Genomic DNA, 25403 nt, shown 5'->3' with positions numbered 1-25403 from the left:
AGAGGGAATGGATGAAGGAGAGACCATGGTAAGAGGAATGTGTGCAAGTATTAGACAGGGATCAGTTGGGCAGAGAAGTTTTGGGTTGAGTAATGATCCTAAGTCCTAGGAGGAGGTCAACTGTCAGCTGAGAAATGAAATAACAGTAGTTTTGAAGCCAGCTTGAGAGGTTTGCTGTAGCTTATTTGGTGTGGAAAAGACCTGAAATGTGATGGGATACACCAGTCTGCATAATGGTTAAAAAAACCCAAAACAACAGAGTGAGAAGAAATCAGAATTTGTGAAAGTTGGAATTAAACCATTGGTTTGGTAGCAGGAGCCATGGAAGGGAGTAACAGGTAATACCTGTGGTGTAGTGAGAATGAAGAAATGTCAGGTTTGGAGCTTGATGTTTATTGTGGAAAAAAAGAAATGATTTAGGATCCCTGAGGTGATTTGCTCATGATGAGTGTTAGGTTGATCCTGTTGTGTGACATTGTGTTCATATATTAAAAACTGTGAATTGAGAGATGATCAAAGAAATGTTACAATGGTTATGATCACAATTTTACAAGATGGGTTTTATTCAGCTGCTCCTATTTAGAAATCAATTTAAAACAAGAAATCAAAGAATTTATCAGTTAATTTGTGTCCTAATCTTTGACTAAGAGTGTTTTTTAAATGTCATCAGTTTACTTCAGTGGATATACTTGTGTATTTCATGTGTGTGCTTCACTTCTGATCCTCAGCAGTAAATTTCCAGGCTCCATCAATGCTTATTTGTATTTTATCACCATGTAATACCTCTGATTCTTAGCCATTCCCACCACAAACAGGGAAAGGTATGACACTGACTTGAAAATGTAATTAATATTGCAATATATCTATAGTTAACATTATAATAATGTTCAGTATTTCGAGTGTGTATGTTTCAGGATTTGTTTTGGAGCAGAGTGTTTCGGTTCCTTTAGTATTACTCAGACAACCTGTCTGAAAATAAATCTTTATTTAATCAAGTTTCCTTGAGGAGTGTTACACCAATAGTTGGCTGCAGCATCTTACTTCCTCATTAGTGAGATACCTTTCCCTGAGCTGAAACTGTGACACCCAGCTTTGCAGAAGACAATACTGATGCCCTCTGAGCTGAGGGAGTCAAGTGATGTGCTTGAGGTACAGCAAACTTTGTCCTGGTGTTGCCAAGGAGACTGTGAGTTTATGTAGTGCTTGAGATCAGAATTTATGGAGAAGTGACTGAGATAAATAGGATAACTCATACCTATAAGGCTTTTCTTTCTATTTCAGTGTGTCTGCAGAAGCAGATGTATAATCTTGAAGATATGAAACAAGTTTTCTGGGCCAGTGTTACTTTTACAGCAATAAGAAAATCAAAACCTGGAAACTGTAAAATCACATGATGTTAAGACATTTTATATATTCTTTCATACCAAGAAAACAGGTCTTCGACACAAATGATTATGAGGCAGTAAAGTCATGGTCTTTGGATATTTTCAAAAAGTTTCCGAAGTTTGGGTTTGTTCTGAAACTGCTATAAAGTGCTGTGGGGAAACTGGAATACTGGCACTAATAACTTTGTTAAACTGGTGTTGTTTATTTTAAATTACTTAATTTACTTACATATTGCACATTCCTTAAATTTAACTGTGAAGGGAAAATGAAAAGAGGGGGGGAAAAGTGTTTTCTATTTCCCCTGTGGCTAGAAGAGCTAGGGGGTTTAAATGGTGGTAAGGAAAACTTTAACTAGACTTTAAGAAACTTCCTCTTGCAACAGGAATCCTGGATTTCTAGGGTGGATGGCTTTAGGGAAGTGGTGGAATTTCCATCATGAAAGGCTTTTCAGAACAGGTTAGACAAGCATCTCTGCAGAATAATGCAGGTATAGTTTATCCTGCCTGAGGCAAAGAGACTGCATTAGATGACCTCTTAAGGTTTCTTCTAAGCCTGTTGGTTTACGTTCATGTGTGTGACTCTTTCTTCTTAAATATGAGGTCAAATTCCACTAGTAGATTCAACGTCAGTTACTTGTTATATAACCACAGTCACTGGATATTGAGGCTGTCTGAATCTTCTGGTGGAGGAACAATAATGTTTTGAGCTGTTTACAGTACGTGGTCACAGGCACTCATTGCTGTCTCTTGGCTGCATCCTGTAGCCTCCTCCAGCTTGTATTATAACTTTTACCATGGCTTCCTTTATGCTGCTGCTGGAAAAACTCGGGGGTGAATTCTGGTACATTTTCGGTTCTGGTTGACTGCTTCTTGTGTTGAAGTGTAGGTACTTGAAAACTTCAGGACACAGCATGCAAACTTGGCAGGCTGAGGGAGAGTAGAAGGCTGAACTGAAATAGCCTGGAGGACTGAGGAGAGCTTGAAGCCTGGGCTTTCTTGGAATTTGTCCTGTGTCTATTTCTAAAGTAGACAGACTGCTCTCACTCAGTATCTAGCTGTTACTAATGTCAGTCTCCAGTCTGGCTGATGTATGTGTCCCACAGATAAAAGTGTTACCAATGTTTTTAAGAGTTGCCTATGCAAATTGAAGCACAACTTTTATTTACCTGGAGAGTGCTCATTTAATGAAGAACTGTCATTAGGTTCAGTATGTGATGCCACATTTTATTTATGAGAAAAATCTGGAAGAACTTTCGTTGCAGGCAAAGTTACTAATTTTATCACGTTCTTTAGGGACACTTACTGTTACGGTATTTTTTGCCTTCTAAAACATTATATTCTCTCTTTTCCATCCACTGTTTACAGAACAGTGTTGTGACTACAGATGGGAATTAGGGTGCAGAGAGAATGTATAAAATGATTAATTTAATTTTTAGCAGGAGCATAGGGTCAGGTGTATTTCAGAGTATTTAGTGCATTTCAGGAATACTTATATTTGAGTACATCCTGAAGCTTCTGGTTACTTTGCCAAAGTGTACATTTATTTTCAACATTTAAATGCTATGATTTCAAGCATCTAACAGCTGAAACTTGTTCCTTTCTTTTCAACCTTATTTTCAGACAGAACTAAAGCATTTCAACTCAAGCTTTTATTAAAAAATTTTGTCAATTCTATGTACTGTCAAAAAAAACCCAAAAAACCAAAACCACAAAGGACTAAATCTTTGTCGAAGTTACAGGGGACTGAAAACAACTTTGAAATCTGATAACCAATCCTAGGAATACATTTCCATTTACAGAGGGGAAAAAAATGACCCATAATCTTATTTTTGTCTCATATTTTTTTTAATATTCTGCTACTTTTCTTTTTATTTCTTTCAGATGATATTAACTGTGTTTCTGAGCAACAATGAACAGATTCTGACAGAAGTTCCAATTACACCAGAAACAACCTGTCGCGATGTCGTGGAGTTCTGCAAAGAGCCTGGAGAAGGAAGCTGCCATCTGGCTGAAGTATGGCGTGGAAATGGTAAGTAAAATGTTCACTGGAAATGGATTTTAATATGTGCACCAATTATAAAAAAAGATTGACTTCTCAATACTAATTATTTCAATTGCATATTTTACTCTTCTTTTTTTCTTCTAGTCTAGTAGACTTTGACACAAAGGACTGTAATTCAAATAACTGTAGAGATTAATGTAATTCTTGACTCTTTTCTGTTTTCTTCCTCAACATGAAGCATTTGATAAAATGCATGGGTAAGGCCTGTTCGTGTTCTGTATTTGTTTTTCTAGTAGTATGGAGGGTATTTAAATGACAGCAGGGAGCCTCATGATGATTTTTTTGGAGTCAGTGGGTGCAGATCACCACTTGCATTCTTTCCAGACCCGTTTCCTCACTGCTAGCCATGGGAGCACTAGTTAAAATTTAAGAAAGGGTATAGATGTTTTTTTCCCTTTTGTATCATGAAATGGCAGTTGCTCTGCAGATAGCCTTGTGGCAGAATGGGACATAGTTAGTATCTCTTGCCCATTCATGAACATTTCCTCTTAAAGATTTGACAGTCTCTCTTGGAGTGGGTAGTAGTGTCCATATCGTATTTGTGTTGCAATTTCACAGAATAATGAGGGGGGCATTTTTTTCAGGAATGTGTCAAAATCCTTGCACAGTAGATTTTGTTTTTTAAATGGATTCTTGTAGTTGCATGTAGTACAAACCTCCAGGTTATCATTTATCAATGCATGGATGAAAGTAGAATTGGTGGATGGATGGGGATAACAGACATGTTCATAGAATTATAAAATAGGACCATGGAAGGGTTTGGGTTGGGAGGGACCTTATAGATCATCTAGTTCCAATCCCCCATTCTTGTCTTTTAGTTATCAAAGTGACCTCTTTTTAGTGTAATTTGTTCTGTATAAAGACTGATGAGATCATAACTTGATACTGAATTCTTAAATTTTCTATAGAGGTGTTTTATTTTGACTGGGGCCTGTTTTGCCAGGCAGACACAACAGGCATTATTCAGATGCCTTTGGAACCTTTACATATTGGCAGTCCAGAATATTTTCCTCCTAGGAAAACTATACCTTATCTTTTTCTAAACTATTCTAAGACTTTGTAAAAGGAAAAGGTACCTGAAGAAGTTACTTTACTTATTCCCTACTTAAGTGGAAACTCAGTTTAGGCAAGCACGAACAAGGGAAAGGTTGAGAATTGTATGCCTGCAATTCTAGAAAAAAATTCAGTATACACTTAGTTAGACAACTTGCTTTTAAGGATAGAACTTAAAGAATGGTTAAAATTTCTTCAAATTGGAAATTGAGGTTATGGAGTCTATAATACCAAATGCATCACATTTCTAAAATGGATCTGCAGACTTCAACAACACTCAGATATTCCTAATATTTCCCAATCCCTTGCCTATGAAAGTGTCCTACGTGGTGTTATTTATTCTTTTTCTTTCACAATATTTGAAGGTGTACTTCTTAAAAAAAAAGTAGGAAAGAATGTTGTCAACTAGCTTTAAAGGGTGACCAGAAACTGGAAAAGTGATCCACAGTTCCTTCCTGGAACACTTAAACCTTGCAAACCTTGGATCTTAGAAGCACAGGTTTTCTATAGGATACCTTTTAATACTGAGAAAATATTTTCTGTGGGTGTAATACTTTATTTCTCAAAGTGTTAGATATTGAAAGCTACAAGCTTCTGTAAAGTGGAAATCGTGTTTATCCATGAAGTTGCAATGGAGGGACTAAGACTAGATTTTGGGTACTTACCCGGAAAATTATCTTTCTTTGATCCCATTAAAGTCAGTGGAGATCTGGATATTACTGTGAATAGAACAAGGAGATGACTGATTTTAGCTGGTTGTTTTCTGTTAATTTTGAGCACTGGAGCTCACCCAGTTTTCTGAAGCAGGGATCTACATACAGACACTTAAGTGAAGGAGTAGAAGCCTGCCCAGAGCTTCTACCTGTTGTTAACTCCGAGCTTCTGGTAAAACTCATATGAAGATGCTTTCACAAAGCTTGACTTGCTAAATTCCCAAGGTGATAACTGTATAGATCTATTCAACTGAAAGTGTGGAATAGAAAATACTGGAGGAAATGAAAGAAAAAATAAAACACTTGCTTATGTTTCTGGGTCTCTCGAACACACCTGTAGTGTCAGCAAAAATGATATCCTGCACACTGGTTTTAAGGCTCTCTTATGGGACTTTCAGTACAAATGTTTATTTCATTCTTCTTAAATGTAGGATGCTGTTACAAAATCTGTGACCTCAGCTTCTTGACCTAAAGTCTAGTGTACATAGATGTCTCAGTGGAAAAACCTGAGCATCTATACGATAATTTTTCCTTCTGCTTCTTCTGAGAGCTAAATTTAACTTTTTCCACTGAAGTTTTTAAAAATAATTCTGCCTGGAGCGGAGATCTGATGTAGAAAACAAGAGTCTGAACAGTTAAATGTGACAGTTACAACAACAAATTTTAAACTATGGTTCTGAGTGGGAAGTGTGAGGCAATTTACAGTAAAACTACTGCATGTTGTGCCAGTTGAAAAGCATATTTTATCTCTGCTATTCCACTGTCTCTGATCCCTTACCGTTATCCTCAAGTGATCTGCAAGTGTTCTTTCAGAGAACATTTTGGAAAGTAAAATTCAAAACCAAAGTTAATACAGCAAATCATGGGCTGAAAAACACAGATTTTTGTCACACACCGTAAGTGGTCCTACAGTGCCAGTGTTTTCCTGGCAGTCTCTCCATGTGGCACAAATGACAAATTATACCTCCCTCCACAAGAGAGAATATACCTGGCCTCTTGTGAATGTGCTTAACTTCTCTGCTCTACAGATAGCCACGGCTTCTTTTAGGTAGCCCAGCTGAATAATGCATGTCTATTCAAATTCAAAGCATTGGGGCTTGTGGATTGGAATCTTATCATCAGGTACAAATAACAGTTTGTATGCCCAATAGCCTTTCTAAACTGTATTGCTCTAACAAAGTACTGTCTCTTTTAATAGTCTTCCTGTTTTGAATGTGTATGTAAAAGTAGATGATAAACACTTGATTTTATTTTTAAAGGATAAGAGACCTATTTTCTTCCAGAAAAATGTTACTAAAATCCAAAAATTATGTAAGATTTCTACAGTGAAGAGGAAGATTACAATAGCTTCGCTCCTGGAAAGCGTATTGGTTTAGTTATTATTGTAGTTTTTATCTCTTTCATTTTGTGTGACAAAGAAATGGTTGAGGGCTTCACAAGAATTGTAAAATAGTTCAGGTGTTGTTTGCATTAGAGTCAAGAAAATTATTTTTCTTGAAGCTGCATGGCCTAAGCATTTCATTTATTCACATTTGATTTTGGTATTTCATTCTCTGTTCCTTCTCCTTGCCAGTTTCTTGAGATGAGTAGTAGTTGAAAAAGCCAATAGCATTTGTGCCTGATGTATCAGTATGTTTTAAACCACCTTGTGCTTTGTCAGTTTAAAGCTTCCTCTTTTTGCAAGGATTTGTCATGCTGTAACAGGAGACAAAACCAGAATGTTCCTCATTCTCTTGTTATTGCAAATAGCAGTCAGTAAGGAGGGTCCAAAGACAGGTGTGATGCCAGGAACTTGTAGTATGTTCTAAGAGAGAATTCATTTCAACCATTAAATCCACCCAGTACTGAATTATTCAGTTCATTTACATCTGGAATGCCCTTCAGCAACTGGTCATAACTGGTATTCCTCAGTGCCTCATAGGAGGCAAGAGAGTGTGAAAGAAATAGTTTCTTACTCTGAGTGTACCTCTGCAAACCTGAGCAGGGAAACATTCATTCCAGATATTGCAGCAAACTCCCCTATGGAGTAAATCCATTAGTTTTTATTCTGGTTTCATGTAGAGCAGGCATGAATGTATTTATTTCACATAGCAGGATCCTTGAAGTCAGGATAAAACAGGTTTTGAAGACTGAAACTTAAGTAGTGGATCTGTAGCTCCACCAGAAGAATTTTGCAACTCTTTTTTGAAACATTGGTGCAGTATCTGTGTTTTAGATTTACAAGGTGTTTTGTTTTGGAATACTTAAAACTAACCCATTCTCTAAACTTTTAAGTAAAAGTAAGCGAGTATAGCTCATTTCTCAAAAATATTTTAGTCTTGATCCAACTTAAAATACATTTATCATGGTTTTCTGCTTGGTTATTCATGAAAACAAATTTTCTCTAGATCATTTTTGATGTGTTGCTAAAGTATAAGGATCCAGCTTTTTATTATTACTCTACCCCCATTCTCCTATTTAACATTTTCTTCACACTCTCAGAATGCTTTCTCCTATTTAATTTTTTTTAAAAATTAAAATTAAAGTTTGAAATAATTTTGAGAAACTAGTTACTGATAAATATTCTGAAGCTATAACAATCGGGAAAAATTTAACAGTAGTTTTTCTCTTTGTTTTAATTTGATTTTGGTTCTTAAACAACAGGAACTTTCAGAAAGTATGTCTTGTGCTATTGTACTTCAAATAGAAAATCATTCTTCCTTCTTTAAAGGATTTAAACTGTAGGAAGGAATGGGAATTCTCATAATGTCTTGTGCTGAGTGTTAATGTCAATTATTTCTTCCTCTTTGTTTCCTGAATTTGTTTCATGTAGCCAGGTTGCACAGAATGATTAGTGCTGCTTCATCTTTCTTTTCATTCTTTCAGTGATGTTGATGATGGTGTTACTACTTTAACCTGTTTTCTATCCACTTTAGGATAACATCCCAAACTGGTTTTGTGGAAGAACTGCTAGAAAACATCTTTGCCATTTCTTTCCATTGTCATTGTCTGAAAAATATTAGTCTTAGTTATTGAAGGTGCATTATGTAAATGACATCTCTTACTTTGACTAGCTCCTGAGATCAGAGCCTTACTTTTAATGGGAGACCAGCTCAACCAGGAGTGAAGCTGCAGCTACTCCTCACCATTCCAGAATTATCCCAGCCCTGTTACAGCTGGGTTTGCCTAGCAGTTTTTCTGTTTGGGAGAAATTCCTAAAGATTCATATCTTGTTCTTAAAGTCTCTGAACTAAACCACTTAAATATTTTTACATTCAGTGATCTTTAGAAGACTCCTGCTGCAATTTCAGTGGATATGCTTCAAAGCACTTGAAACCTTACTTTACTTTAGAAGTTGAAAAACCTGAAAATCGTGCTTTTAAAATTCCATTTCAAGAACTGAGTAGTAATAAGTCACTGACCTTATTCTTGTGTGCTTAAACATTATTGACAATCTTTCTGGGACACCACTTGAGTGAGGAGCAGGAAGAAGTGAAGCAAAGCATCTATTGTTTAAACACAGCTGTTGTGTTTTGGTTTGGGGGAGTGGGATTTTTTTGGGGGCAGGGTATTTTGTTGTTTTTTTTTTTATTTTGGTTTGGTTTGGTTTTTTTTAAAGAATGATAAGTAATCAACCACCTAATCAATATAATTAGCTTGTGGTTTAAATGACCCTTGTCCACTGAAAGCAGCTAGATCTAATTGTGGCTAATCACATACCTATTTGACATGATATATTTTAACAGAAGTTTATTGTATTAAGTGTATTGTGAAGCAATTGATAAAAATGTATTGTGCTTTTAAGTACTGCAGTTAAGTATCTCAAGAGTATCAAGATGTGTACATCTATGTAGTTCATAATGTATATAAATTTAGGAAAATTTCATTACATGAAGGTATATTTGTGATTTGGTTTTCCCAAGCCTTTCCCAAGATTTCTCTTACATCTTTGAATCATTTTGTCTTCTCATATCAAATGAGTGAAATATGAAAGGGATAACAAACTTAGTGGTGTTTTTTCTGGTAGGAGATAGCGCGGTTTGGGTTTTGGAGGCCAAAAGTATGTAGCTTTTAACAACAAGGTATAGTATATGATACAATTTTATTCTGGTTAGAAGATGCATTTTGGTACCTTAGCTAGTATTAGATCTAAAACCAGGGATTTTATTATCTTAATAAAAACATCTGGTAATAAATGTAATATGTAATTATGGAAGCAGTGAAAAATTTGTCTTCTTAAACGTATTTTCATTTTGAAATGCTAAATATATAGTGTTCAGCCTCTTACTAACAATATATTTGATCAATTTAGAAGAAATAATTACTCTATGCAAATGTTTCCTTGGGGAAAAGCAGAGAGAACTACTATTGCATAGACTTAGTTGTTATTTGTTCAAGGAGTTGCCAGTAATTCCATACATACTAGAAGTTAGTGTCTGGCAAAGTGTGTTAAAGTGGGAGTACCTGATCAAGTTCTTAGGAGAGGAAATGTCAATATAATGATAAGGCTTTTTGTCTGTTTGGAAACCCAGAGGTTCAAATTGAACGAATTATTTTAATAATAGAACAAATAGCCCATCTGGTGGTGATGGGAAGCAAAGTTGCTATTTCCTTAATTAGGGTTCCTAAACACTGGTATGGATTTGTAAGCTGGTTCTGTAGTGCTGTGGAGCAGTGAGCTGTGTTAGAGTAACAGGCCAGCTTTTAATACCATACATCCAGTTGGTGCCTGTGTCTTAGACTTAGTGTAAGACAAATAACATTGGATAGATTAAACCAAAAAGCATGGTTCTGACCATTAATAAGTTTTGTATAACCCTGCTTGATTTTAAGGAGTTGTGATGGAGTTTTTTTGGTCTTGTACTTGCAGAGCGCCCCATACCCTTTGATCACATGATGTATGACCACCTACAGAAGTGGGGGCCCCGCAGGGAAGAAGTAAAATTTTTTCTTCGTCATGAAGAGTCACCAGCTGAAAGCAATGAACAGAGTAAGTACATTCATCCTGCAGTGTTGTTACTGAACAGATTTAAAAGATTTCTTAAGTGAGATCATTCAGCAAGCTTTCAGTAGTTATATGTAATAGAACTTCTGCATACCAAGGCCATTTTGAACCATTTGAGCCATTTGAACAAGGGCATCTCTATTCTTATTCTCCAGTTTGCTTCTTTAGAATAATTTCTACCAATCTGTTGAGTAATATCAAGATCTGTTTGTATTCTGCTTAATTTGGATCCAAGAAAGTTGGTGTATATTAGGGACTTGATGTAATTTTTTCTTATTGAGACAAAGTCCCTACATTTTGAGAGGGTAGAATGGGTCTTTTTGAACTGCTGTTCTTTCAGTTGCACAGAGAAGGACTTGGTAAACTCCTTTGCCTCTTTTAAAAATTCAAATCTGTTTTACAGACATCACTGGCAGAGGTTTCAGTGCCTTTGCTTTCTCAGTCCTCCATATAGATATATTAGTAGTCGTGATAAATCTATGAGAAGAGTTTTGAGTCTGTGCATTATAAACTTAATGGCTGTCAGACTATCTGAAGGACAGGAAAGGTGTCTCAGTGAGGTGTGTTTGTATGCCCAGATTATCCTGACTCATTCAACTAATGTGACTACTTTTAACAACAGGATTTCAAGTCTTTGCCGAGTCCTTATTGCTTTCAGCTGAGGCTTCTTCTCTTATTTTTAAGTGGTTCCTGCTTGTTTTGGGTGCAGAAGTAGCAGACCCAAAAATGTGTGAGGGAATTTTGTATTAATTGGGTACTTTGTAAAATAGTCTGTTATCCATTGAGCAATACAAAGTATGTTAAGAAATTTAAGATATGCTTAAAGCCAAAGAATTTCAATGTACAATGAAAGCATTGCTTCTGAACCATGCATGCAAGGCTTTTTAATTCATCATTGGGCTATGGATCGATTTCTAGATTAAAGTTCTTTATAAGTTAGACATTAGAAAAGCTTCCTCTATTATGCTAATTTATAATGTATTCAGTTGAAGCTACTGCTTCTCATGGGCACAAAATATGAGTACATTGCCCTTCATGACATCTTTGCCTAAAGAGAAGTCAGGAAAATAGAGCTGCATGTCTGTACTTTTAAATGAGGAATTCCGTGAAGTAAAAGCTTTATTTCTGCTGATTCACTGCTTACAAAAAGTAACTTTAGTAAGAAAGAGTTGGAACTAGCAGAATAAAAATTCACAGGTAAAAATTTGATACAAATTCTTGAATAGGATTCTCAGAACATCTGAGAACAGACTCGAGAGTAAAATGCATTTGTGTTGAAAACCAAACTTTTTACTAAGAGTGATGCTTTACTTTTAGGTGGCCGTCAAGCCCAAAATCAAAGAAATGGCATAAATATACCTGTGGAGAAACGAACTGAGAATGGGGTATGTAATAAATCTTAAAGGTTTGGATCAACACCACTCAAATACTTTGTGTTTTAAAAATTACTACTTTTCAAGGTGTGTTTTGATGGGAACTGCTTTTGGTTTTGGTTTGAGTTTGTTCGAAAGTGGATGGGACAATGTGTCTTTTTCATCAATTACTCTGAATTTTCTGTCTAGAAAGAAATTACTTCGTTTGAGAAGCCCCAGAGTCTTAATTTGTGTTCTCATCTGTTTTATTAATTCTGTGTGAAGTAAAAACAAGCTGCATTATTCTTTCACACTTATATTGCCTGTCCACATATCTTTTCTTTCACTGATACTGATTAATGACATACCATTATATTTGAAATATGAGGATATATCTATGAATGGGGGTGTTTTCAACTGCTGGTAGAAGAACTTGCATACCTCTCAGAGCCATCACTTTATACTGTTTTTATGCACTTGATTCACTTCTACACATGGAGTTTTTTTAACTATATATTACTAGGTTTCTAATTTAAAATACAAATTTCATACTATAGGCAACCTGTGATTCCTGGCTTGAATATTTTTTCTTTTATACATAAAAACTCTAGTGTATCTCTTTCAAAATTAACATGACTTAAAAGCCTTCTACTCCTGAGCCGAAACTCTCTTTACTTTCTTCTCTCTTGTCTCATCTTCAATACTAATGAAGATTCTACAAAGTATAGTCTGTTCTTGTTTGTTCAGGACCATTCTGCTGCCTTTACCAAGACACTCAGCTGTAGTTAGCTATTTTTAGATATTTAAAAATTTCAATAAAAACGTTTGAACTCACCAATTCATAGTTAAATTGTCTCAATGAAGCACTACCACTTTACAAATGTGCACATGGTTCTTCCTCAGAGTAAAATAATACTAAAAGTTTAAAAGCAAACAAATCAGTTTTTTTCAAGCTGAGAATCTTAAAAACGATTGCGTGGATTCAGCAGTTCTCTGCTTGTATATTGCCTGATAATTAACATCTAAAATTCACACACACTCCCCATGTAGCAGAGTTGTTCAGTCAGTTTGCAGCTTTTTGCAGCTTGTTTTGTGTATGGCATGTGGACCTAGGGGAAGGAATTTTTTTCCCTATTCACAACAGTTAATCATGTATTGCTCTCGTTCCTTTTCTGTAGAGAACACTGGCTGGTATCCTCTGCTGCATAGATCCGTTTATCCTGCTGCCATTGTCATATTGACAATGTAGTGAGATCATGGTGCTGTGAACTGCTGGGGGAACATAACTCTTTCATGACCTCCCCTGATCTATTCCTCCATGTGGGTTGTAGCTCAGATACTACATTTGAGATCCAGTACATTTGGAAATCAGGACTAGCATGTGCAGAAAGCCTTACAGTCTCATTTGACAGGGCTAAGCTTTATGATATCATGGCTCTGTATTGAATTGATTTTGCTATGAGTTCTTATGGGCAAAGCTCAGACTTGATAACTTGAATAAAACTTCTATCTTCATTCCATTCAGGACACTTATTTTTCTTTTTTTTTTAAATCCCAAAAGTTGGCCCCAAAATTAAAATTTGTTGGGGAACTGATCACTTTAAAAAGGACTTTTACCAGGTTTAGGAAATGAAGTATATTAAATACCAGGTTTATGAAAATAGAAGACTAAAACCTGAAGGCATTATAGTAATGTAAAATTGTAGTGGTTTTCATGTTAAAAATGATACAAATCAGGTTTTGGAAGTGTTTAAAACTAAGATTTTCAATTATGCTAAGTTTTAAATCAGAGGGGGAGGGGGGAAAAAGAGGTGGCTTCAGGATCAAGGATTTAATCAGCTTACACTTACGTAATGCATTAGGCTTATTCATTGTTGCTGGCATGCTGAATGTTAGACTGGCCCTAAAATCAACACAAACCAATGGAACATTGAAGACAGCTCAGATCTTACCAAATACTCTGCATTCAGGTATATTTTTATTATATGTACTGCTTTAAGGATGAAATAGTTGATTTTTTGCTTAATATTGGGTAGAGCTACAAGTATGACATGCATAGAAAACTTTAAGATGAATGTTAGCTTTATTGATTGAACCAATAATATTGGAAAAAATTATGGGCAATTTATACAGTTAAATTTAGATGATTCTGTTAATTGAAATTTTGTCATATGCAGTAAGATTTTTTTGTTGTTGTTCTTTGAAACTATATGTGCTTGATCAGCAATTATTTAAATAATAGTTAGCTTAAAATCACATTATGTAAATGCTTAAATTTCATTAGATTATCTTTCAAGTTAAAAATAGAGTAGGGTAAGTGTCTTCCAGTAGTGAAACACATGTTATTGTAGAAAGAATACTTACCTGCAAGTATTCATCTGGGAGCTTTGTATACTGCATAACAAAGTCTAAAGGTAAAAACTCTGTGAGGTTTTGTGAATTGACAGGTGCTCTTGTTCAAGAAGTGACCTTTTGGGGTTTTCTTTTTGTTTAAAACTTTATTTCTTAGAAGTGAAATTATGGTGTAGTCGCGACCTGATCTCTTTCTGCCAGTACACAAAGGTACAGATATGTGAAGATCAGACTTATATAACTAAACATTTCCTTTTGCCAGGGAGATTGGGCAGTGTCTCAGGAGGGATTCTCTTCTGTGAGAACAGCTGCCTCTTCCTTTCTTTAGCTTGTGTCGCTGAGCCAGTTGGATCTGAACACAAGTTGTAACAAGGGGAATTCTAAATAAATAAGGGAAAAAATGTTTTATCATTGAGAGTAACAGACATTGGAACAGACTGTTCAGAGTCTGTGGAATTTTGATCTAGCTGAATAAAGTCCTGAGCAGTCTGAACTGCTCCAGTCGGGGCTTATTGATACAGATGACTTCCAGAGGCTCCTTTCTACCTAAATCATTCTTTGATTCTGTGATTGATGGCCATGAAACAGTGATCAAGATGCTGGGTCTTGTTTGCTTCCAGATATCCTAGCATGATCCAAGCACCATTCCATAGTAGCAGCAGCAGTCTGTGAACAGTGAGGCAGAGCAAATATAGGTGAAACCACTGGGGGTCAGTGGCAGACAGGAGAGGGACTGGGGAGCCCCATCCTGGGTGAGCTGCTGGTCCTCAACAGGAGATGTGGATCAGATGCTGCTCTCCCAAAAAGAGCACTGACTGGATGATGACAGTTGTCCAGATGAAAAGGTAATCAGATAACCCAGAAATTTCTTGGAGATGAGAAAACAGGAAAACAGATGTAGCTCGGGGGGAAAAAAGGATGTGGTACAGGAACATGACAGAAGTCAAATGTATTGGACTGAATAAAAGAGATTAATGTAATGAAAACAGTCTGTATATGAAGAAATACTCATTTTTGTAGTTACTTTTATAAATATAATAATATAATTTAAATATAAATTATTTTTATGCATAATAGTTTACTTGGAGAGCATAAAATCTCACCTGGTGCCGATTTTTTTTTACTTATTTTTGCTGTTTCTAGAATTGCTCCCCTGATTTAGAGAGAATGATACGAATAATCCTTTCTCTTAATGGATGTTAGCTTAAGCCTTTGCCAAGAAATACAAAGTGGAACCTCATTTTATCTCACTACAAAAGTTTTGTTAATATTAGTATAAAGGAAATTTGTGTAGAGGAAGAAAACTTCACCATCTTGCTAAACCGGAGGCATATTCCTGCAGATTTTCTTGGTACTGAAGCTGTGACCAGTAGATGAAATGGAGTGTTAAAAGTTTTGTGCTGATTAATAACAGAACTCGTGTTCACTATTTTTCTTAAGGTGTCTCAAATCAGGCTTTTAGCAAAAAACTACAACAGGTAGTCCAGCTGTTTAGTATCAGGAGACTCTAACACTGAGGGAATTCTTAGGGAAATTCCATTGACAGATGCATTAAAACTTCTACATACATGTATACACAAGGCAGTTCTTGGTAGCACTGATTTAATTTCAGGGAGTGTATGGTTGCTGATGGAGGGTGGTTACCCTCTGATGCAGTCTCTTTATTCCACTCCATCATAACAGCAGTAAAGCTACACTGCTTTTGAGTGCCTGTGATGTGACTTGTCCCATTCTGTGCTTAGAGATGAAATAGATTTACAGCTAGTGCCAAAATCCCGAATAGAATTATAGATTGTTCATTAGTTTTGACCATTTCATCCATACGAATGTGACCTGATAAAAAGGCATTAAACATCTAATGTACATTTTGTTCTTGGAGGGGGTGGGGGGCATTTACAAGTATTCTTGCACATGCAAAATAATAAAAGTTTCCTTAGCCTGTCAGGTGAAGGTATGACAAAATCTAATTGTGAGAAAAGGACAAACAAGCCACATTTTTAACAGAAACAATAAAGTCAGATCTGAAATACATTATATGTACTTGCTTTAAGTTTCTCATTTGAACTATTGAAGGATAAAGAGCTTAGTCTGGGTAGAAGTTGTTCTTTCAAAGCTGAGCTGCAAATTCAATTTAATATAAGCTTGTAAGTATTAAGCACTCTGTTTATAACATTTAACAGTGTGCTTGGAAGGGGCTGCCACTCACATAAGATAGGTTTTAAACAAATTTGTTTAAAATGAACAGGAAACTGTCACTCTTGAAATTTAGATTCAGGGGTCTCATAGCAAAGTCAAAGCAAATAATTCCATTAAAATATGATTTTAAACAATTTCAGCACAAACAATTCTAACAGTTTGCAGAAGAATATTTTTTTCTGAAGAAATAGTAATGTAAGCTTCCTGGCAACTTTTGACCTTCTAATAAAAGGGTAATTAAATCAGATTCAAGTTTTCCCAATTTTCTACTGCAGCTTTTTCTGTTGCCTTTGTTAAAGAGACAAAAATTTGTCTGCTACTCCTGCTGTCAGAGATGTTGCCTTGTGTAATGTATAGATTCTGAAAACTGTTTTCCTATCAGAGAGGGGTGCCTTGCTGCCCCTACAGCAGCCTTTTGAACCATCAAATTCCTTTTCCAGTTCCTAGGTCAGAGTAAATAGAGTTTGGATTCTCCAGAGACTGATAGAGTTCTTTAAGTTTGTCTGAAGCATTTTCCAGACAGCTGGCAGTATGTTGCTCTTCAAAAAAATAGAAAAACTAATCCAACTAAAGGATTTAAGGGAAAAAATTAAATTAGAAAGCAGGAAAAAAAATCTAAAGCTAATTTTAATGCATACAAATAGCTTTTGAATTCTTGCTGGACTAGAAATCTGAGTCTTTTCACACCTCAGCAAAGGATAGTTATGTAGGGAAGTATCTCTACAAAACTAATAATTGTGTGATCCCATAGAAAGAATTTCTGTTAAACTGTAGGGAATTAATGTGCTCTTGACCTCATACCTCCACCTGAGGCCTTTTTAAAACCTTTTAGGCAGAATCACATCTTTCTTGAATTTGGAATGTCATAAAAACAGTGTTTTGACTTGTCCTATGCAATCTCAAATATATTTCAGTCCATAATGGACAAAGTTACTATATGTTTAGATTTTATGAGAATAATTTCATAAGTTTCATTGCAATTACTCTGTGATTATTTTCCTGTTACAGTTTTAATTATGTTAATCTTAGTTTATGACTAATACTCACTTTTAACATCTGGCTTAGTTTGGTTTGAGGAATCTAAGGATTATTTGACTTGTTGGGACCAGGGAGCATTCTTGGAACATTGTGAAAAAGGACTGTTTTCCTCCATGTCTTCTACCTGTAATTTTTAACCTCTGTCACTCTAGATATGATATCTATCTAGATGGCTGTGGATATGAGAATCACAGTGTGTATATATGTGTATTGTACTATACAGACATTTACACACACTTATTTGCAGTGTACAGATTTTGTAGTTCTGCTGCTCCTCTGGGCGTCAGAGAGAATTCTGTTCAACAAGTTCTGGGAACTGAATATGTGTTTTTCTAGTTCATAACAACCAACTGATGTGTTCCTATTTTGCAGAGGAGAAAATACCTAAACTGCATCACTTACTGAATCTCTACCTCTAGCTCCTATTTTTAAAGATCTGTCTTTGCTTTTATTCACTCATGGCTTTGCAGTTTTACAGCAAGACTTAGTTGCAGATATCCATGGGAGAGGGAGAAGTCTGTTTGTTTAATCTCTAACTGTGGTATTCATTTTCTTGTGTTTGTGTTGTGGACATGGAGCAATACAATTCACTCTTTCCCCTAGATTTCTAAATAAATGAAGCATGTAAAGAATTGCTTCCATTTGTCACTGCACATAGAGATTCTGAGCTGCTTGGCTCTTACAGAAAGTTAGAACAATTTAGAATGAGTGTTTCAGCTGATGTATAACATTATACACGTTAACTCAAAGTAAATGGTACTCGAAGACTTGTTATTTTTCTGAAGTCTTGCTATGCAGCCCTTACACCTGCACTGTACACTTCAATGCCCTTTGTCACACCTATATCCTTTTGCAGTCACAATAGAGTAATTTTTAGTTAAACCAAATATTTTGGTATCGAGTTATTTAAAGGAAGTTAGGACTTGTTCTTTCCTTTATTTCTGTAGAACTTTATAGGAGACTGGTTATGAAATTCACTGCATGGCGCTGAGACCTTAAATGTGAAAGTTTGAGAGTTTGGATTGTTGCTCTGTCTCTGAACAGCTTTCATTTCAGAGCAGGAGACTCTAATGGTCCATGCAAGGCCAGCTGTTCATTTTCAGTACACATTTAGAGTTCTGTCTCTTATGTAGCTGTGTCATTTGCAGGTAAGTATTTTCTGTCATCTTTTCCATGGTCTCTGTGGTGTTTCTCATGCAGTGCTGCTGTGACCTCCTTTCTCTGACACACCTTTCCATGTTCACTGACTTGTTCATTTACTTTCCTGTCCATCTCGCCTCTGGACACCAGGCATACCTATTTCCCACCTGCATGTTTTTCCCAGGCGAGTGAACCTTTCCATTTCTCTGTTGTTCCTGCAGCTACCTGCAGATCTAATTGTTGTTAAGTTTGTTCCCCCTGCAGTCTTCCTCACATCAAAGCCGAGAAAAATTAAAGTCCCTCTGGCTAATCTAGGAGCAAGGGAGTTAAACTTGTTCTTCTTCTCGTATTCCTAGTGGATGATCTTACTCTACAGCTCATACCTTTACTTCCTTACTAAAAATAAGCCTGTTCTTTATTCAGCTGGAATAGTCACTGTATCGTGCTTGGACACAGAGTTCTTCAGTGTTCTTATGGAGACCCATTTGGCTGGATCTCTTGTATAAGTGCACTGAATCATGCTTGAATTACTTTCTTGAAATAAGGAAGAGAAGGTGAATTTGCCTGTCATTTGTGAGTTTGACAAGGTAAATTACAGCTTTTAACGCTTTGGGGTTTTATCTTCTATGGTATCCTGATTTGTACGTACATAAGAAATTGTTAATGGTGTTTAGTATTTTCTGTAATGTTTAATATTTAAAAATCCTTATGTATAGGTTTTGGCTTGTTCCAGTCTTTTGTGGCTTGCAGATTCTTGATTTATGCTATTGCACACATGCTTTAGCTTTATTGCTGGCTCATACATTCATGTTGTTGCATGGAAGATTTAAGAAAAAACTGAATTATGTAGGGAAAAGCAAATAGCAAACACTGGAAAGGTTATTTGCATAAGATTGTGGTATTTATTCTGACTCTACTCTTTGCCTTTTATCTTAGGCAGTCTCTGCTAATAAAGAAGCTCTTTGTTAAGTTTCAGGTGGTATGATTTGCTGTCACTTTGAACAGTAAAATTACATACAAAAATCAATGATTTTCATTATCTCTTTGGTATTCAGTTTTGGCCCAGCATTGGTAATACTACAAAAATACAAAGGAACAAATAATCCCTGTGTTTTTAAAGCTAAATTCTCTATAGTCTTACATTTTCAGTTTAACCTGATTACTGTGAAAGAACTATGTATTGCTCAACATTTTCCATTGAATATGAAAAGTGCAATGAATCAAGCTGATTATAGTTGACAGCTGGCTTGATCTTGCCGTGATTAGGTCTTTTACTGCTGGCAAAATCCACTAGCCTTTTCCGTTAGCTGATTGCTGATGAATGCAGAGAGACAGCTTTTCATATTGATAAAGAGTTTGGGGAAACCTGGATCCCATATGGAATAAGATTAAAAAGCATCCTACCTACTATTGATTGCACTGAGCCAAAAAGCCATGCAGGAACTCGTAAGATGTACAGGGTTGTTGTTTTGGCTTGTTCACAACAAACTGTTAAACCAGTAGTGTAGACAGAAAATAGCAGAAAGATGGAGCTGAAGCGTGTTGAAGCATCGGAAATGTTTACAGCTGACGGGCAGTGCTGTGAAATAAAGATGTGCTCTCTCGCGATTAGATGGGAAAATAGTGAACAGGTAATGAATTACTTTTCAAAATTTGTTTGTTTTGCACTTTGGTGGGCATGTTATTTAAGTGCTGTGTAGCTTTTGGACTTTAATTTAAATAATTGTGGGTTTAGTTGTCACATGACTGGAATGCAGACCAGCTCGGATTTTGTAACACCTTATCTCTGAATTGAAATTCTTAATCAGATTTTCTTATATGCATTCACTATCTTTCTTATGTTTTAAGACTTTATCAAAAGCTCATCACTTCAAAATGTCACGGTCAACTTTTGGTTTTGAGAGTTTGGTTTTATGGGAAATACAAGTTGTAAGCTAAGGTCACAACACATCTTTCAGTTACAGGATACTTATTTCCAGTGATTTTATGTTTTAGAAGTGTTTTATTATACTGTTCTCAGATGAACAGTATTACACAACAGAAAAACTTTGTATTGAAACAAGGGCAGAAAAAACACAGACTTGGTGCTGAACATATTATTCAGACTAACAATAACTGCATCTTAAGCATGCTTAGCAATCCTATCAGAATAAGCTAATGCTGTTAGAAAAGACTCAGAGAAATATAGTTCCAAGACCATTTCTAAAGGATCTAGACTGTGTATTTTCAATGTGCATTGTAACTGGTCTATGACTCAAAATCACTATGAGGAAAAGGATTGGTGTTGTAAAAAGAAATGAGATTTTGTGCACAACTGACATTTCAACAAGAACGCATAATCTCTTTTAAGTTGCTTTTTATTAGAAGTATGAGGTTGATGTTTTAATTAAAATCAGCTACCGGGTATTTTAGCCAACACTGAAATTAATATAAACATGCTTAAGATTTCTGTGGCTGTTTAAAAGAGGCTGCAAGGACAAGGAAGAAAGTAGTGCTTTAAATAAACAAGTTTCAGATGCTGCTTAAATTACTAGGAGCAATTTATAAGCAGTCTATTTCAGATGTAGCAGATGTTCAATATATGCTTAAATCAATTTCTAATTTTGAAAATCTATTCTAACATTATTTTCATTTTTGTGACGTTCTACCTTTTCTTAGCTGTTCTGCTTAAAAAAAACAGCAGCCTCGCTAAGAATGTAATATAGGAAAACAAGAAATCTGGAGTCTGTAGCTTGTACTGAGTAGACTTTAAACATTTTATTATGGAGTGACTCCTAAGTATCAACATATTGGAGGAATTACTAACAAGATAGTATAGACGAGAGAGGTTAAGATTTTTATCAACTATAAACGATGTCACATTTTTCAGCAAACTGTGATGCAGTTGAAGCAACTTTATTGTAAGAAACTGTTACTGTATTTGTTTACATAATACAATAATATTTTTATAATAGCATGTTGGGGTAAAATTACCCAGTTCTGTTTGTGATGTTAGTTGTGGGATTATTTAATTATCATGAGATAGCGCACACTAGGTGGGCTTTTCTTTAATTCCCAATATTCTGGGAATCTTTTCTGGGTTTAATTAGCTTTTTCATTTCCATTAAGCTAAAAAAAGGCACGTGCTATTGTCATTGGATTCTTTAAAATGGATTTCTGCTATCGGCATGTTTCTGACCCAATTAAAGAAATGCAAGGCTGAGCTGTAGATAAAGCCACTAAACTGGAAATAATGTCATCCATGTCAACATCAGCAAAAACTCTGTTTTAGTTTAAATAAAAGCAGATACTTTCTTTTGTCTTTTTATAGCATTACACGAGTTTAGACAAAGGATTTTCAAGTTGTTTGTTGTGTGTGTCACTGAGATCAGGTTTTATGGAAAATGTGGTCAAAAATCTATTAAAATCCTTGAATTTGATGATATATAGGGTCAATGTATTTCAGAAATGTATGGAGGTCTGAATCACTAACCTTCAGCAGATGCTCCATCTCCTCCTATAGACCTCAGGGAGCACAAGGAGGCCACATACTTTTCATATAAGACCCATTTGATGTAGGAATGACATAATAACTGAGATATCTTCCATCTGTTTTCCTCATCACTACTGTTGTGCCAACGACAGGCACTCGAGGTGTATGTTGGATATTCTCACCAGCAACCCTTAAAGCTTGGTTTACAAGTGGGCTTTTTAGAGTATCCCCCAAACTTTTCTATTTTGAATGGGGCTTAAGGCAAAGATGGAACACATCTGGGCATCTGCTGCTCATGTCCAAGTTAACACAGGAGAATCAGGAAGTCTTTTGGAAGATTCATCAGGCAAAGCAAGCTGTTCCTTTCTTTCCTTCTCTGGCAGTTTGGAGTTCTTCAGCCAGAATTGCTGTTCTTTTGCTGTAAATGCTGCACAGGGGAGGAAATGTGGGGATTGCCCAGAGTGGTGACAGCTCCCTGAATTAGGGAGGCTGAGAATTATCAGAGTGCTGATCCCAGTTTGGAATTCACTGGCTGGAGAGCACTCCAACCCTCGCCTTTTCATTTCATGGTTGTCATTCTGCTTCATTCTGGGGAAATGCTCATTTATGTAATACACTTCATTCCCATTTTGCCCACATGCTCATATACCTAGTTCCAGTTCTGCCAGTTCTGTTTGTCATGTAGCTCTGTAGATTTCTGGGGTTTGACAGCTCTGCAAAGGTAGATCCCTAGTCTGGAAGTAAGCTTTGTATTCCTTCCTGTGCCCTAGGACGAAAAAGCAACTTAAAACTGCTGTGGATTATGGAAAGCTGAGTCTTTCATTATGTGCAGTAAAACCTACATATTTACTCTGTATTTCCATGTAGCCATTTAAGCCATTTCAAGAGTAGCTTGCAGTATTTTTCTCACCTCTGCTGTCCTCTCTTTTTAGGATGGTGAAGATGTTTTCTTTTTGCCATGGCAAAACTGTACATCTCCTTGATGAAGCCCACATGGCGGATGTAAATTCTTTCATGAGCTCAAAGTTGTTGCTTCTTGGAATTTTTCTCTCTTGCAGTTTCTGCCTGTAATAGTACTGTGGTTTTGGTTTGGTGATGGATGTGCATCCCCACCCTTTTCAGCCTTTGATATGCTAGCATTGTCCCCATTTGGGTAAAGGGTGTTTCTTTCACATTTTTTCTTCTCAAGGATATGATTACCTTTACTATCACAAGAAGGAAGGTATGGTGGACTTCAGAGAAGGATTGTCCTTTTGGTTTGGTTTTGGGTTGGGGTTATTAGTTCGTTTTGGTTTGATTTGTTTTGGGGGATTTTTGTTTGATTTTTGGGTGGGTTTTTTTTGTTTTGTTTGTGGTTTTCTTAGTGAGTTTTTTGGTTTGTTTTTTTTTTGTTTTGTTTTGTTTTGTTTGGATTTTTGTGGGGTTTTCTTTGTGTTTGTTGGAGGTTTTTTTTGGTTTTGGGGTTTTTTTGCTATAAAATCATTTGGCCAAAATCTTCCTTATCTGTACAACAGTTTTAGACTGGAAGCGTATGTAAAGAATAAACAGTGGAGCTGGGTTGCAGGTAGGGTATCTGCTGCATTATCTTCAGTCGTTGCTCTGTATTGACATTTTAATAAATTAAACAATGGTTGAAAGTAGTACAATACAAGCCAAAAACTTTCTAGTTCACCATTTTGATGGCCAAAGCCAGAACCAGCTCTTCTGGGTTCCACAGTAGAAGCTAAGACACAGACTTTTTAAACTCTGTGTGCTGGTTTTTCACATTTTAAGTGACATTGACCTTGGCAATTGGTGGTTTAACCTCAGATTAATTTCTGACTGTGACAAGAGAGGAACAGAGTGGTGGAACAAAGTACAAGAAGAAAAGTACTAAATGAGGGTGAAAGGATAGAGGTGACGGGGCTGAATGATAGGAAGAAGACTAGAAAATATGTGAGTCCATAGTGCACGATTGAGTGCACAAGAATATGCAGAGGAGAAGGTGGAGCTTGGCCAGTTTCAGGAAGCTTGAGTTACTTGAACCTGTGGTTCCTCGTGCAGGGTTTTGAGAAGGGAACTTCAGAAGATTTGTGTGGGAGATGGGTGTGAACTAAAAAGAAGGAAGAAATAGATAAGGGATGTTAATGACATGGTGGTTCTTGCAAACCTAGAAAAAGATCCGAAGAGATATTATGCAGGAAATGATTAGTAAGTTCTTGTACTACTCTGCTTTTCTTTTTCAATTAGTTGGTTACATTATGCTTTACACTGGCTGTTTGAGTGGCTGGGTGTTGCTAAACCACCAGAAAGCATGAGACCTCCAGTCCTTATGATGGCCTGTAAAGCTTTTGAATATTTGGTTTGTCCTTTAAAGCTCTTTTGAAATCACAACAGTCTCAGGTGTGGATTTAGTGTATGTTTCATTATTATTTTCAAAATAATTGTTCTTACTAGTGCAAATTTAGGAAATTATCAAGAACAAGTGTCTTCATGGGTTAAGCATGGAGGCAAAAAAATGCATAAAATCAGACCACATCCCAATTATCATCTTTTAAAAAATAATCTATTCGAAAGGTTGGTCTCATGGGGTTTTTATTCAATATTGACATAATTAGATTCCTCTTAAAAGAGAGTTTTCTGTCGGGAGTAAAGGCAAAAAATCAGTGGAATCTGCCCTTGTTGCTTCCATCCCTTGACTACAGTACATCCTGCTTGTGAAAGAAATATTTTGAGTTCAGGTGCAATTTTTCATTTACCATTGTAAGTTGCCAATGAGTAAGCCATTTGTAATAGCCCAGAAGTATGTAGGCTGAGGAGATTGTGATATTAAACAGCATAGAAAGGAGGGAGGAATAAGAAAAATAATTTCGAGAGTGACAAGAACTAATACGTAGAAATTAATATGAAAGGAGGTGCGTTTCCTTAATTAAATGCCTATGGTATGATTTGTTTTGAGGCTGCTTGTAAACTGGTTCCCAAACTGTTTAATTACTACTGTACTATTCATCTCACCTGTCTCAAAAATATTAATCACCAAATGGTAAAATATTAGATTGTAGTAGGAGGGTGATGTCAGAAGCTGAAACTCGAGTTCATTACAAATTCAATCTTTCATCGTGGCCTTTTAAAAGGTGCGTGTTAAATAACATAAATATAATTTTTTTAAGATCCCAGTCAATATTAGGAAATTGGTGAATATAGGTGTAAATTATTCTTGCCTATGTGAGACATACATAATACTTCCTCAGTCCCTAATAATGCAGTGTTTGCTCTGTGGCATTTCATTTAGGAGTTCATCCCTGTGTAAATGCTGCTGTGAATCAATGAAAAGAAATTTACAATTCAGCAAAACTGTCTGCTTTGATGTATCACCATGTAGCAAATGAATCTGTGGAATCTGGAGGAGTAGGTATTTGTAGTGGCTTTTTAGTACCTCCTTCAGAAGTCAGTTCTGTAGGAGGTCTGGTTCCTTAGCTGCAGGAGAAAGGAGGAGGTCTGGACCTTAAATGTGATAGGCTCGTGTTTGCTATGAGAGGTGAGTGTCTTGACTTTGTGGATGGAATCGTTAATAACTACTAGGAACAGCACAAAATTAAGAATCTCAGAAACCAACAACCTCATTAAAGAACTGAAAACGCAGCACTGCCTTTGCCTGGCATAGCCTGAGGTTCTGG

The 25403-nt window shown here is 36.1% G+C and overlaps 1 protein-coding gene across 7 annotated transcripts in view; it reads left to right on the top strand.

Annotated features, from left to right (window-relative positions):
- PPP1R13B (protein phosphatase 1 regulatory subunit 13B) overlaps nucleotides 1-25403 on the top strand; it is a 69418-nt gene that overhangs the window by 22192 nt on the left and 21823 nt on the right. For all 7 annotated transcript variants that reach the window (XM_088166566.1, XM_088166564.1, XM_014871881.2 and 4 more), the window contains exons 2-4: nucleotides 3267-3414; nucleotides 10063-10182; nucleotides 11515-11582. In XM_088166566.1, the coding sequence (XP_088022692.1) occupies nucleotides 3267-3414; nucleotides 10063-10182; nucleotides 11515-11582 (336 nt within the window). The remainder of the gene's footprint in view (nucleotides 1-3266; nucleotides 3415-10062; nucleotides 10183-11514; nucleotides 11583-25403) is intronic.

This window comes from Sturnus vulgaris, chromosome 6 (assembly GCF_052056855.1).
Source record: "Sturnus vulgaris isolate bStuVul1 chromosome 6, bStuVul1.hap1, whole genome shotgun sequence".
In the NCBI taxonomy this organism is placed as follows: Eukaryota; Metazoa; Chordata; class Aves; order Passeriformes; family Sturnidae; genus Sturnus; species Sturnus vulgaris.
The sequence above is the reverse complement of the archived record's forward strand: the minus strand, read 5'-3'. Positions and strand labels throughout refer to the sequence as shown.